We start from the raw sequence: 15,527 nt of genomic DNA on the forward strand, positions 1-15,527 counted from the left end.
TCAATCTCCTGTGCAAATAGTCACTCATCCACCCAATTCTAGGCTCTCCTGGCTTGATCTTTTTCTTGGATTTTTGTTGGTGGAGTTGGTGGGAAGGCAGAGCTGAAAATCACAGAGTATTTGCAACTTGCCAGAAACCTAGGAGCCTCTTGTGTTTATCATCCCAGCTGTTCACCCAGCAGGCTTAGAGGTAGAAGTCACTACCCCCAGTTTATGAAGGATGTTAATCAGTTTGCTCAAGTTCCCAGGTTCTAATAAAGGGCAAGACTGTATTCAAACCCAGCCTGGCCAGAGTCAAACATGTCTGCTTCTTGGAAGCTGTTCTCCACCCCACTCTTCAGCCCCACCCTCAGAGCCAGAATCACTGGCAAAATCGCAGCCCCAAGGCAGGCAGCCTTCCTCCAAAGTTGCTTCTTTTTCCCTTTCTCCTGGTTAAAAATGTGTCCACATCTCTCCCATTTACAGACATGTGAGGTTGGACGCCTCTTATTCTTTATCATTAATCACTATCATGTACAACTCAATTTAGTAACTAGACCTTTGTTGCTCATTAAATGCCAGGTAACTGTAGTGGGAGACAGGGTAGCTGACACCAACAGCCCATGTGTGAGGGCAGGGAGCTGCACTGTGCCGGCTTGCTACAGTATGGGGCCCCCACCTAATTCCAAATCCAGCCTGGATATGGTTACTGGAGAACCATTTTCCATAACTGCTCTTGAGCTGGAACTACTGTCTTTGAGTTTGATATTTCTCCAGGTGAGTAATTTGTCCATGTTTAGGGGGAATATCTCGTTGGAATTATTTTCTAAAAACAATGCTCTAAAACAGTCCTCCTCTAAAAGTAAATGGACAACGGGTGCTCATTATGTAGCTTCATGTCCTGTCTGAAAAGAGCTTTCCCATGAAAGAACTAGGCCTTCTAGACCTGCTCTAGCCAGGAATCTGAATGCTCACTTAATTCCTGGCCATTCTTATTTAATCAATCTAAACTGGAGTTTCAGAAGCACTCAGCAGAGGAAAGGAAGAAAAAAAGAAGAAAGTGATGGAAAGAAGACCAAAGGGAAAAGTAAAACTAAGAAATGAAGGAAGGCACTGAGGGGGGCACTTGATGGGACGAGCACTGGGTGTTATGCTATATGTTGGCAAATTTAACTCCAATAAATAAATAAATAAATAATTAAAAAAAAAAAGAAATGAAGGAAGGGAGGAGGAAGGATGGAGGGCAAGAAGAAGGGGACCTGAGTCCCAGTCTTCAGAGAAATCCAAGTCCTGCCTAGCAAATGTTCATCTTCTATAGCTTCAATGCAGAGCAAAGAGTGCAAGTGCAATAGCTGTTTGTTGATTGACACTCTAAGCACTGACACTAATTACAATGGTCCAGAGAAGGTGAGTCCACCTCGGCTTCAGCTCAGGGTTGAGTGAGGAACATTAAATCTGCTGGTTCTCAAGGGGCTTAGTGCCTTCCTCAGGGGCGAGGTAGGAAATTTGAGGAGCCATTTTTACCTGTTCCGGTGATGAGGTAGTATTGGCATTATAGCAGGGGACAGGAATGCTAGATGTGCTGCACTGTGTGGGGAAGCCTTCCCAAGGTGGAATTGTCTTGCACTCTACAATGACTCCTGAAGGTCCTGTAGGACAAGCATGTCAGTGAGAAACCTGCTTATAATTACCCTGGCCAGAGCTTCACTGCATTTAATGACATCAAATAACATTATGCTTTAAAATATGCTTTTAATATAAACGGTATTTTCAAGAAATGTAACTTCCTTGTAAATCAAGGAAAGATTGTGTTCAGTGCTCTGAGAGTGTTAAAAAAGCGTGTCACTGACGGCACTCTTCTTTGTGCTATTTGAGATGTCAGTACACCTGTGTCAGCTCACATTTTTCCCTCCTGCATTCACAGTGACCTAATATGTAGTGCAAACCTTTCCACTGTTGCCTATCACATTTTTTTAATATAGACATGTCTCACATATTTTAAAAATTATTTTATTATAAATTACTTTGATTCCTCCTTCATGTCACGATTAGTACATTACATTTACTTTTTAAATTATAAGTATAGATAGATTATATCATTGAGATGATTTTGCTTTTGAATTTTACTTTAGGATAATCCTGGGGCTTTGCAAAATAGTTGCTGTGCTAGGGTTGGGAGCCACTGACCAACACTCTCACTTTATAGGTAAAGAGCTTGAGAACCGGAAAGGTGAAGTAATTTGGCCTAGGCCAAGCAGCTACCTGACAATAGTGAGAGAGCTAAAAGCCAGGTTTCCTGACTGGTGGCTTCAGGGGATATTTACACACCTCACTTCTCACAGTGACATAACCACTTTCACATACCCTGAAACCCTTTTTCTGTAACATGGTCCTGAGGGACATCCGTCAGGGTAGGAACTGGGCAGAGGGATGCTTCTTCTCCTTCTTCTCCTTCTGATTCTGCTTCTTTCTTTCTTTTCTTTACACCCACTTGGACAGATTCCCATCTTTTAAAATAGAAGAGAGAGGAGGAGATCTCACCAAGGGGTTGGGTCATTATTTCAGGCTAATGGATGGTGTATGAGTTTCCTGTAGCGGCTGTAACAAGTTACCACAAACCGGGTGGTTTAAAACAATAGGAATATGTTCTCCCACAGTTGTGGAGGCAGGGACTGTGAAGGTGTCGGCAGGACTGTGCTCCCTCAAAAGGCTCCAGGGAAGCATCCTTCCTTGCCTCTTCCAGCTTCGGTAGCTGCTGGCATTTCTTGACTTGTGGCTGCATCGTTCCCATCTCTGCCTACATCTTCACCCTGCCGTCTCCCCCATATCTCTGGATCTGCTTCCCCTGCCATCAGAAGCCATCCTAATACAGGATCATCTCATTTCTTCTTATTGATATCGGCAAAGACGCTTCTCTGAATAAGGTCACATTCACAGAAGGTTCTGAGTGGCCTATCTTTTGGGGTTTTCTCAACTATACAACCTACAACATATGGTATTACCAAATGACAATTGCCTGGCTAAGTAAAGATTCAGACTTGGAATTTAGAATCCACATTTTCTAGATCCTTGGTTGTGGATTCCAAAGTCTATAATGGAAATGTCTGGAAGAAATCACATCGAGTTGGGGGATCCGTGAGCTCACCCAGTTCCATCCCTCATGCTAGAAATGAGTACGTGGAGATCCAGAGCAGAGAAATGACTTGCTCATGAGGTTGCTGGGAGAATGGATGTCAGAGCTGGGACCCAGACACAGCTTCCTGTGTTTACAGTGTTGCTTTCATCCCCAGCATGGGGCTCTGCAAAGGCAGTTGTCCATAGCATGAAGTGAATCCTGATCTTTTACCTCCCTGTTGCCCATTGACCCTTGTTCAACCATCTGAGTGAGGCTTCCTCACCGAGATACGGACAGAGTCATAGACACACTGATAGAGGGTGAAGGAAGCTTTCTCAGCTCCCCAGGGATTTGCTGAATGCAGCAAGCCAAGCCAGGCTCTTTCTCCCTAGGCTGCCTTTCCCTTCACAGACACTTGTTCCATATTTACATTCCATTTATGTTGCCTCTTGTTTATCTTGTTACCTAAGTACTTGGCACAAAAGTAATTATTTCGTTGCAAAAGCCGCAGCAGCCGGCAGAGTTAAAAAAAACCACACACACACACACACCAAAAAAAAAAAAAAAAAAAAAAAACAAAACCGACTTAGACTCCAGCGCAGAATTGTATAAATAACTACCTCAGTGGAGACATGGGAAATTATGCTCACTCTCTGCCGCTGTCGTCACTGTCAGGAGAAGATTCCAAGGGTAACGTCTTGCCATTGTGTGGAGGGAAAAGATCATTTCTTAGCAAAGTGGTTTTTGCAGATGCTCACAATGCTGGATACTCTCTGTGCACCCCCCGCCCTCCTCGGAATTATCAGCACAGTATCAATTCACAGTGCGCAGCATGCAAAGCAGATAGAAGGCAACTCCCCGCCGAGTCTCCATCCAGAAAAGCTCTCTCCCTTTCATGCCAAAGCAAACAGTGGGGAGAAGAGGGGACATTTTTCCTTAGGGAAACAAAATCCATCTTCCTACCCCCAAAAAAAGTTCATGTTGGGTTTGGAGGCTATTCCTCAGGTCCACATATGCGGACGTTTTTGCCACTCTTGATGCTTACTTATAAAGCTGTTTTTTTTTTTTCTTACAAAGCTATTTTTAATTAGATAGATCCCATTTGACTGAGAGCAAAATTGCAATTGCACTTTTTTTTTTTTTTTCGAATAGGAGAGGGGAAATGGAGTATAATCAGCTGGGAGTAAAGGGGAAATAAAGGCCCTTTTCTCCCCCAGGTCTGTCCCTCCCCCTGAGGGACAGGTTAAAAAGGAAAACTACCCCTTGGGTATTTTTTTTTCTTTTGGATTATGCTGTGATAAGTCAGCCTTCCTGCTCCTCCCATTCCATGTAACAAACACACAGCTGAGCACCACATAGCTTTCTCTCCACAGCCTCTTCCCCCTCTCCTGTTCCTGCCTTTTTTCATGTCCATCCCCTGGTCTGCCTTTTTCCACTTGTTCTTTCATCCACTTCCTTCTGCTTTCTTCCTCTTTCCCCTCTCTCCCTCTCCTCCTGTTGTCCACTCTTCTAAGCAACCCAGTTCTCCCCCTGCCTCCCTACTGCACCTGTCACAGATGACGCCCAACCTCCCCTTTCCCCTAGAAATAAGAGTGTGGGCTGAGTGGAGTCCATCTCTGGGACAGACAGAATGGAGATGGTGCAGGCTAGTGGTGCTGGAAAGGGACCAGTGACTTGGCTGGCAGGGGGCAGACAGCATCAGGACCCCACTGCTCAAGTTCTGGCCTGGCTCCCTCTGCCATCCCTTTTCTCATTCAGAGCAGAAGCCTTGAGCAGGGGCTCCAGTGAGTGTCATCTGTCGCTGTGACCGGGGTAGGAGGGTGGGTATCAGAGAAGGTGCCTGCTAAGAAGGAGACTGTTCTGTCTTCATAAAGGATAGAGTTGGAGAGAGAAAGAAAGCAGCCCCAGCAGAAGAATAAGCACACACAGCATGAAATACAGGCTAGAGCCTCCCCCACCCCCCACCAGCCTGGCTTACTGGTGGGTGACACCCGGGAGATGGACAGAGGAGGAAAAAGGGAGAGCTATCCCCATGGCTGCTTTCCACACTCACATGCCCTGACATTGTTAGAGGTTCTTCATGGAAGAGCAAGCTGCTTGTTACAGGCATGTCACCCCGAACAGTCTTTTCCCAGCAAGACTGTACTTCTAGACTCACCCTCCCTCCACACAAAGGGCTCACTCAGATGAGGGGATGAGAAGGAGAGGGTGGGTGCCTTTTGTGCTCTGCCATTCCATACTCAAAGCTGGCTTCTAGCCCTGAGAGAGAGCTATGTTCCCCAGGAAGATCCAGATACCAGTTATCTGATATGGACACCTACTGGGGGGGGGGGGTGTCTGTGAGCTCTAGCTTACCCTGTCCTTGTCCCATAATGGCCCACCATGATGAAACAGTCCCTGGGATAACGTACAGCCCCCATACCCCTGTAATATCCCTGTAGCACCCCCTGGACACCCTAGAGTCCATCTGGCCAGGCCAGAGACACAGTGAGTAAATCTCTGGCCTTAGACCCAGCGAGCTGTCACCTGAAACAAGTCCCAACCTTCCTGAGATGCAGTGTTTTCCTGGTAAAGATGGAACAATAGACTGACATTCCCTCCTCCCACCCCCACCAGGTTTCCTATACATCGATTTTGGAATAAGTACTCTCATCACTGAGAAAAGAATAATGTGAGTGGATATAAAAGGCTGGGTTGGGGAAGTTGAACATATGTCTGTTTGCCGGAGTGGGGCAGGGGGACACAAGATTGTATGAAAAGAACTATGAGCAAATAAAAAAGGAAGACAAAAAGATAACAAAAAATAAGTGGCAAAAGCAAGACATAACTTGAAAGTGAGAAATCTAAAAGAATTCGAAGAGCACGGTTTGATGTATAAGTTATAGAGAATTCGTGAGAAGAAAATGAACTGAGCCCCAGGGGAGGTGTGGAGATAATAGCGCTCTTGAGCTGTCATGTGTTCCAGTCTGCTGTTTGTTGCCCTGGAAGATGATTAAGGATATCTTGGGATAACAAAATCTACAAAAATCTTCCATGCCCCGCCCCTCTGCTACAAAGAACTTTGCTATCAAGAGAAATACGTTTCTGCCAGTGAAGCATTATTGAATAAGAGGAGTTTTAAGCATTTATGTAAGCTTAATTGCAAGCATGAAAAGAGGATATTTGGATAAATGAAAATAGGTGAATATTTTAGGGTGCTGCAATTTTTTCTGGGGCGGGGGAGGGTAATTGCTATTATATCTACCACTGTAGATATGATACCATTTTTCGTGAAAAATTTAAAAATGTCAAGGAGCATTCCTAACCTTTCCCAGCCAGGCTCTGGCCTCTGGACCATGCTCTCCTTTCCCAGGGAGGGAGTTAGAGATGCCTGGGGCCATCCTCAGCCAGAATGGACGCTGCCTGAGAGAGAAGAATAGTCAGAAGGAGCAGGGAAAATGAGGACAGAACCCACCGCCAAAATGAATGTCTGGTGAGGATGGACGAGGAAAGAAAAACTCCAGCTTCACACGACGAAATGTGTTTTCCAGACTGGCTAAATGAAGCTCACGGTATTAAAGGCGTAAATCAACCACACCGATGTCGAGGTTCTACGTGGGTAGGTCTGCTTATGAGGCAGAAACCGCCCAAGAGCTGGATTTCCAAAGGAGGGCCATAAAAGTCCCATCCCAAGGTGGCTCCCCAGAGGCTGCCTGATTTGTGGCCCCACCAGGTGGAGTTAAAGAGGTCAGGCTCCTGTGGTTTTTGCCAGGCACATTTCACTGTTTCACTGCTCTCCTTTCAAAGGTGAGACAGCCCTTGAAAAACAGAAAAAGTTCCTTTTTTTGGGGGGGGGGGATAAAAACAATATGGGTGCTAGATGGGACTCCAAATTATCTTCAGGTGGTCCCCTTTTCTGTTTTCAGCAAGTATCACCTGTTCTCACCCTGTTGGCACATGCCTGCTCCTCCTCCAGTCCTTACCTCCATGTTTGCTGCCTCTGTTCCCCATGAGGGAACCCCTGACATTTTGGGAACCTCTATCTGTGCAGGATATGACCGATTCAGTGAATCCTACACCCCAACTTGGGAAAGCTACACAGGGAAAGACTGATGCAGGACTCCCTTTGCTGCGGTGAGGCCATAAAAAAGCAGACCTGGGGAGAGGAGGGGTTAGCACACAGGCTAGAAAATTGAAGACTGGGGTTCTAAATGACATCACTCACTATTTTTTGTGAAAATCAGGATGCACATATTTCCCTCCTGTGCCTCATTTTCTCCATCTATATAATAGGTCCGTGGAGCCCTATATGATCACTCAGGCCCTATGCCCATTCTAAGACTCTCAGGAGTCACATCCACATCATTTCAGCAGATTAACATCTCCAAAGTAGTGGAACTTTCGGGGTATTTGTACCATAAGTAACACTCAAAACAGGCACCAGAATAAATAGAGTCAATGGTCTTTCCATCCTTAGGATGTGTCATGCCAGTATAAGTCTATCACTCTCTTCTATCAAGAGACTGGCCTTAGAGCCGACTTGAAGCTCTGCTCCATACTAGCTTGGGCAAAGCACCTGATTTGTCTCATTTAACTGATTTTAAAAATATGGTTACAATATTTGACCTCTAAAAAATGTGGTGAAATGGTGATATAATGGGCCTGACAATATCTGGCTGTAATGCAAATTCGTTTCTGGCCTTCTGCTTGGCACGGCATTCATTTTCCCAAGCAGGCTACACAAAGTCAGCCAGGAGAAGGTAGGAGGGGAGCACTAGTCAAGCCATGCCTGAGGACTGAACTGTGTCTAGGCACTTTCACCTGGTGGGTGGTGACAGATGAGGATGATGAGATGCTCAGGGCTGGTGTGATACCCCAGAAGAAGGCCTGGTCCTGTTATAGGACAGCTAAAGAATTGGAATACCTGGGACTTGAGGGGAGATGGCGTTGGCATGCATCCTGAGGCAGGAGTCAAAAGAAGGAGTGTTAGAAGCCCATCCCCAAATAAATACTATTAGCTTTGACTCACTTCTGCCAAGTGTCAGGCCTGGTTTCCAGGGGACATGGAGATGGGGCTGCAGGTTTGATCCAGAAGGAATTAGCAATCTCGGCATTCTAAGAACCACCTGCATTGACTCCTCTACTCACCATCACTTACTAGTCTGCTCCCATATATGAAGATGAGTCCGTAAAACAGAATGACAAATTGTTCTGCCTTCAAGGAGTTAACATTCTAGAAAGAAGAGACAAAGAATTAGAATGCATCATATCTCAGGTAGCAAAGCAAAGCAGGAAATGTGACAGGGAGTATCTGGCACAGACAGTGAAAGGGGGTTGTCCCTTCAGCCTTAGGAACTGTTGGAAGAAGGTGCCTGGCTGGCTGAGTCAGTGGAGCATGTGGCTCTTGATCTTGGAATTGTGAGTTTAGCCCCAAGTTGGATATAGAGATTATTAAAGATAAGATCTTAGGGATGCCGGGTGGCTTAGCAGGTTGAGCGTCGGCCTTTGGCTCAGGGCTTGATCCAGGGGTCCTGGGATCGAGTCCTGTATTGGGCTCCCTGCAAGGAGTCTACTTCTCCCTCTGCCTATGTTTCTGCCTCTCTGTGTGTGTCATGAATAAATTAATAAAATCTTTAAAAATAAAATAAAATAAAATCTTAAAAAAAGGACTGTTGGAAGATTAATATCCAAGGACTGAGGAGGGGGACCTGAAAATGCTGACCTCCTTGTGGGGGCTAATGTGCAGAACAAAGGGATAGAGGGTCCCTGGCCTCCCTCCTGGCTGTCTGCAAGCAGAATGCTGGTGAGCTGTGAGCACCTGGTCTGCCCCAAGCCATCCCAGTGCTAGGATCATACCCTCTTTCCCACCAGTGGTGAGAACATCTATTTCTTCTTTCACAGCCACTTGTTAATCCCTTCCTGTATCCCTGTTGCTGGTCTGAGGAGTTCAGAGAGAACCCTCGGTGCTGGTGCTCAGGTAACTCCCAGTTTAGTGAGGAAGATGCACAACTTCCCAGCGGAGTGATGCCAGCGGAGAGGTTTGGGCCATGGGGAAGGGACGACGGGCTTGCACCCTGAAACAAGGTGGCGCGTAGTCCATGGGAGGGAACAGACTTGTGCCTCTTGTGATGGGATTTTGTTCCAAAGGCAACAGGAGAAGACAGAAGCACTGAAATGTGGAGGTCCCCTTCTGTGCCAGTCCCCAACTTCTAGAAGCACTGGAATAATCCAGCCACATTTCCATCTGTCCAGTTTTCCAATGGCCTCCTAATAGCAGCCCAATATTAAAGCATGCTGGTGAGGTTAGAGTGTGAACTGGCCAGGAGCTGCCGAGCAGGCCCCAGGGGGAGGGAAGGGGTGGCTTCCATAGGCAGGGCCCTGGGTTTCTGATTGAATCTTTCTGCCCTCGATCTGGTGGCCTAGGGACTTTATGGGGAAGCCCCTGGAGTTTATGAGACATGCCCCCACAATTTAATTACCTGCAGTACGAATGAGAAAAGACTCTATAAACACCAGAATTTATAGGCCTTCTGTGGCTATAGGTCACCTCTGATGCAATAACTGGTACCATTCCTGTAGGAGAGTGGCTTCATTTTATTGGTCTCACACAAAATTTATGCTCCTCTCTACCTGCAGCAAGACAGGTTTACTTCTAAGTGTCTCTTGCTATTGTAACTTATTTGCTCCTTTTTGAAGCTGTGAGTGTGTGTGTGTGTGTGTGTGTGTGTGTTTAGGGAGCTAGACTCAACAGGGAAGGCAGTTCTCAGTTTATTTACTCTAAGTCCATTTTATTTTCCATCCAATGGCTGGAGACTCTCCGGTCTTCAGGGCCATCCTGTCCCTGTCCCATCCTGTCCCATCCTGTCCCTATGGCCTGCAGTGGCAGAGCTGACCTAGGAGAATTTGCAATTGCCCATTAAATGGAACAGGCCAAAAGTCCTTTCCAGTTGTGCCCTGTTCCAAGTCTTCCTTTTTTCTAGAACTTTCCCAGCAAGGACATCTCACCTGTTTTTTTTTTTTTTTTTTTTTTCCCAAGAACCTGACCTAACTCTGTGACATTCTCCAGACAAGCCTCTTTCCTCCTACTGGCTACCTGCTCTGAGGGCCTTGCTACAAGTGCTGCCGAGCTCCATCCATCACCCAGCCATCTGTCTCCATCTATCTATAGCAACAAAACCCATTTCAACACTTTCCTCCTTTTGTTCCCTTTGTTTTACGGCTGCTACTTGGCGTAAAGTTCCCTTTCCCCTTCATTTAACAGAAAGGCTTTCACATTAAAGGAACATTTTAACAGTACAAACAAGAAATAGAATTCCAGTTTACCTCTCTCCAAGCTTCTCTTAAATCTCTCAGCTGTTTTGGTTCAGTGTCTGCGCTCCCTACCTGGCTTTGTTCCACGCCCAGCCCTCTCCCCTCCGCTGTTTTGAGAGCCAGAGCTCTGAGGCTGCAGAGGTCGCCACAAGGGAAAGGGAAGGGAACTGAAAGTGTCCCTGCCAGCTGCCCTGCCCCGCCCCAGCCACTTCCCAGACCAGCAGCGCCCCTGTCTGCAGAGGGGCACAGACACCCGCTCCCACGCATAATCCACAATCTCAGTGGAGCCCACTTATTGCTCCTTGCAAAGCAGCTTACAGTACAAGTACATTCCAATTAGTCATTGACACCTGTTGTGGGGAAGAAGTGGCTTTGGCCTCTGTTGAAGATGCTGAAGTATGAGTCCGACATATTTCTGTTTACCTTTGGCTGACAGGAAGCTTCTAGACACATACAATTATAGTTCCTCTACCTATATTGGCCACTGGGGTTAGGTTATTTATCTCCTTTTCCACTTCATTTAACAGCTTAGTTTTTCTACATCTTAAGTAACAATAGTTTATTAAACAATTAGAGGCATACACATCACCAGTACCACTGGGAGACAGGCAGGCACGGGCAAATCATCCAGGTGCTGCCTCCAACCATGACTATGCTACTCCATTCAGTGTTTCGGTTCCTGTTTGTGTGACATCTCCGGGGTAATTTGCTCCCCCTTCCTTCGGCACCATGAACAGAGAACAACAATCTCCTGACTAGCCTCTCAGGCCTAGCTTCTGCTGAGATGGACACCAACGTGCTGGTGAGCTCAGTTGATGTTGTGAAGCCATATGGTGTTCCTTGGCTTCGTTCTTTCAGAACCACTCATACAAGGGGACTTACTGGCAGAGTGGAGGCCCACCCAGCAAACTATGAGAAACAATGGTGAAACGACCAGTAACTCAAAATAAAGACAGCTGTCTACCATGAGTCAAGCTGTGGATCAGCAAACACACTGGCTCCCAGGCCTGGAGTCCTCCAGGAAAAGCTGTCATCCTGTCATGAAGTTAGTGGGAGGAAAATTTATCTATTTTTTGAGAAGCCTTGACCAGCAAAAGCAGTTTTTTTTTTTTTTTTTTTTCTCAACAAAAGGGAGAGTTTTGAGCTTCTAGGACTGTTGGCACTTGGTTCATTTGGTTTGCAGCTCACTCTCTGGAACACAAAAAAATGGAAAATGTAAAGTCATTGAATCATTAACTGTCAGAGCAAAAAGGTCCCTCTGAGAATCTGTAGTCCAAGCTCTTTATTTCATAGGTAGGAATGGAAAAGTGACTTTCCCTGGGCCGCACGGAAAGTGAGCGCAGGGCTCTGTGTCACAAAGACAGAGTGCCTGCATCCAGGAGGCTGAGAGAGGCTGGAATACAATGAAGTAAGAGAGATGGTCTATGAGGGGGGCCAGTGGCCCTCAGCACCTTCGTGGCACACCCTTGGGTGTGCTAGCCACCCAACACCTGCATTCTGCACTCAGGGATCCTCAACCAAACCAACACATCCTTCCAACCTTGCATCGCCCTTCAGATCTGAAGCTTTGCGTTGCCTGCAGGGCTAAAGGTGATGATATATTCACAAAGGGAAGGACTGCATTGTCACCGGGGGGTGGGGGGGGTGAGGGGGGGCCTGCGTCATCTGAAGGCCCAGTAGAGCAGCCGCAGCAGCCATGTGGAGAGGTGCAGTGATGGTCTCGCAGCAGCAGAACGACCTAAGTGATGGAGGGAGAACACGGGCCACATGGGCCACTCAGGATGGGGAATCAGTGACACTAGAGTCTCATAATAATCCTGTCAGGTCTGAGAGCTGCAGCTCATTACTGGTTCCCTGAGCCTTGAACGTCCTCCACAGCTGGGTCAGGAGCACCACCCACATTACAAGTGTAGTACAGGGCTGGGGAAAGATGCAGAGCATTTGTCAGCCCGCTGTGTGTGCCTTCTCTCTTGACTACAAGAGGAATTAAAAGGTCAATTTTCTTAATGACTTCGAATGCACTCAGTTTATCTAGAGATGATCGTGAACACCTGTCTGAAATAAACTCTCTCAGAGGGAAAACAACTTGGCTGCCTGACACTGGCAGTGTTACTCAGGATGTCCTGGTGGTTCCTCCAAGGCCCCTGTTCAGGCCAGGCCATAGTCCCCTATTCCTTGGCCCAGGGCTCACCGAAATGTCTGGCACTGAGCAGGAGCAGGTTCTGATGAAATGCTGGTCCAGTTGACCTGAGGGCACAGCACAGGCTATGCCTCAGCACAGTCTCCATGACTGCCCGGCTTCTGAGAGCTTCTAAAGCAATCGGGCACACTTCCACAGGTGGGCCAATTCGCATGCCAGGGTACTTATGCTTAGGCCTAAGTTGGGCAGAGGACATGAAATTGGGAGAGCAAAGGTACTCTTGTTAGCTAATAAAGCCCTATCCCTAGGGAAGCAGCCAGCTCCTGCACAAGGAGGGATGGGTGCTACTGGCACTGCCTGCAAGAAGGGCCAGGGTGCAGCTGGCACCTCCAGGGAAGGCTTGCCCTTTCCCTTCCAGGTTTCCTGGGCTGTCCTGACAACAACATGTTTTCCCCGCTGAGCAGCACAGGAAAAGAGATCCACATGACTAGGTCCAGCTTCCCCGAGGACTGTGCTGAGCTGACCTAGGACGTGAATGGCATTGCCTATGCAGCTCTCAGGGTTTGTAGCTCAGCTTCTCCCCAGGTAGCCCAGGGCTTAGGCATCCCCCCCCCCTTTTTTTTTTTTTTGCTGCTGCCAAGCGATATCCAGAACCAGTACCAGCATCCAGGTAGCAGTGTCAGAGGAATAAGGGTAAAGGAAAGGCTGGTCAAATCGTTCAATACTGATGTGATACCAGTAATGAGATCTGATACCTGCATAGTGCTTCAGCCCTGAAGCATTTTACAAATGCATTTTACAAATCTAACATGCAAAACTGCTTTTGAGGTAGGCAGAGCTATAAGGTCATTTTACTGCTTTTAAACTTTTATTTAAATTCCATTTAGTCAACATATAGTGAAATGTTAGTTTCAGGTGTACAATATAATAATTCAATACTTCCATACATCACCGGGTACTCATCAGAGAAGTGCACTCCTTAATTGCCGTCACCTATTTCACCCATCACCCCCCCCAAACCCTCCTCCCCTCTGGTAATCAACATTTGTTCTCTATACTTAAGAGTCTTTTTCTTGTTTTTTTCTCCGTTTTTTCCTTTGCTTGTTGGTTTTGTTCCTTAAATTCAACATATAGTATTTTTCTTTCTCTGGCTGGCTTTTTTTGCTTGACATTATATCCTCTCTCTCTCTCTCTTCCCATATATAAATATATATATATACATATATGGCGATATATATATATATATATATATATATATATATATATATATATACCACATCTTCTTTATTCATTCATCAGCTGATTGACATTTGGGATGTTTCCATAATTTGGTTATTGTAGATAATGCTGCTATAATCATTGGGGTACATGTATCCCTTTAGTTTTGTATTAAAACTACTATTAGTAGTTTTGTATTCTTTCGGTACATACCTAGTAGTGCAACTGCTCCATCATAAGGTAGTTCTATTTTTAACTTTCTGGGAGCCTCCATACTGTTTTCCACAAGGGCTGCAGCAGGTTTGCATTCCCACCAACAGCCCTATTTTAATATTGAGGAAACTGAGGTTCCAGAACGGATTAAGTAACTTGCTCAGTCATGCAGCAAGGAACCAATTGCCACCTGAGCCCTCACCAAAGCCACTCCAAAACTCCTTCCCTACACATGTGCATCTCACAAGTGAATGAAATGTACCCCTCCACTGGCACACAAATAGGTGCCCCTTCTACCTGGGAGCCCTCCCAAGCCAGTCTCCATGTGGATACCCGGGCACTATTTGCATGAGGATAGCAAGCTTAGTAGTGGAGCTGGGGAGGAGACAGAGAGATGGTTGATGGAGAGATTGCCTTTGTTGGTGAGAGCTGTGTCAGCATTCCCTGCCTTTCCTCCAGGGCCTGTGTCTCATAACTGAGGTAGAGTTTTTCATTTTGATGAATTTATCTATTCCAGGGGTTTGGTTTTGTTTCACTTGGCCTTTAAGGAGTCAGAGAGTTTTAAAGCTGGAGGACCTTGAAACATCATCTTATCAACCCCTTATATGGCAATGGGGAAATTGAGGCAAGGGGGCTCTCACCCCCTGTTCCAGGGCTGCTGAGTGGCAGATCTGGGGCTCAGAGCCCATATCCTGAGGCCACACTTTCCTAGGTGCCAGCTGCTTTTCAATATTGGGGCTGATGCTTTCTTATAAGCCATGCATCTTGTAAGCTTCAGGACTAGAATGTGGTCTCTCTGAGGAGCTTTTCACTTGAGAGGGGTCCTTCAATCAGACAGATTGCACTGAATTCTTCAGCCTCTAAGAGGTGGCCCCTGAAAGCCAGGCACGTGGCAGTCATGACAGGCTGGGAACAGCCCAGTGAGAAGAATTGGGAAGGAAGACCTTTCTTTATAGAAACAGGAACCTGCCTAGTATGATGGGTCTGCTTAGAAAAGGCTGAGAATTCTTACAGAACAAGAGCCAGGAAACCAAGTCTGGGTTCTTCGAGGTAGTGTCATAATTCTAATTTCCTGTATCCTCCCCTACTACTGTGTCCAAGACAGTCATGGTCCACACATTGAGGAGGCACAAAGAAGTTTTTATATCTTTTCTACTTAATTTCCTACAACAACTGGTAGGTTGGTATTGTTACCCCTGTTTTATAGATGAAAAACCAGTCTTGGATATGTGATGTAATTTGCCCACAGTGACATGGCCATGCATCTTATAAGCTTCAGGACTAGAGGAATGTGGTCTCTCTGAGGAGCCCTTCACTTGGGGGAAGGGGGGATCCTTCAATCAGACAGATTGTTTGCTCTGGGTCCTTCAGCCTCCAAGTCCACCATGTGCAACTACAAGACAGCTATGCTGTTTTTCCCCCTTCATCAAAATTGATCCAGAAAACAGAGATCTGATAATGCTCTTCTGATTTCATTTTTGGGGGGCCTTTTTTTCCACCAAGTTGCTGAGTCTCAACAACCCAAAGTCTAAAATTCTTAGTGGAATGCCATTTTTACCTTTAAGAATGGAA

The 15,527-nt window shown here is 46.3% G+C and overlaps 1 protein-coding gene across 1 annotated transcript; it reads right to left on the reverse strand.

Moving 5' to 3' along the window:
- Positions 1 to 1,428: 1,428 nt before the first annotated feature.
- On the reverse strand, positions 1,429 to 12,738 carry LOC112669787 (uncharacterized). The gene is made up of 4 exons (XM_049101282.1): positions 12,576 to 12,738; positions 10,397 to 10,617; positions 8,222 to 8,306; positions 1,429 to 1,628 (listed from the first exon to the last, which is right to left on the reverse strand). The coding sequence occupies exons 1-4, from the start codon at positions 12,736 to 12,738 to the stop codon at positions 1,429 to 1,431; spliced, it is 669 nt and encodes a 222-aa protein (XP_048957239.1).
- Positions 12,739 to 15,527: the final 2,789 nt, after the last annotated feature.

The sequence above is a fragment of the Canis lupus genome, chromosome 25 (genome assembly GCF_003254725.2).
Source record: "Canis lupus dingo isolate Sandy chromosome 25, ASM325472v2, whole genome shotgun sequence".
In the NCBI taxonomy this organism is placed as follows: domain Eukaryota; kingdom Metazoa; phylum Chordata; class Mammalia; order Carnivora; family Canidae; genus Canis; species Canis lupus.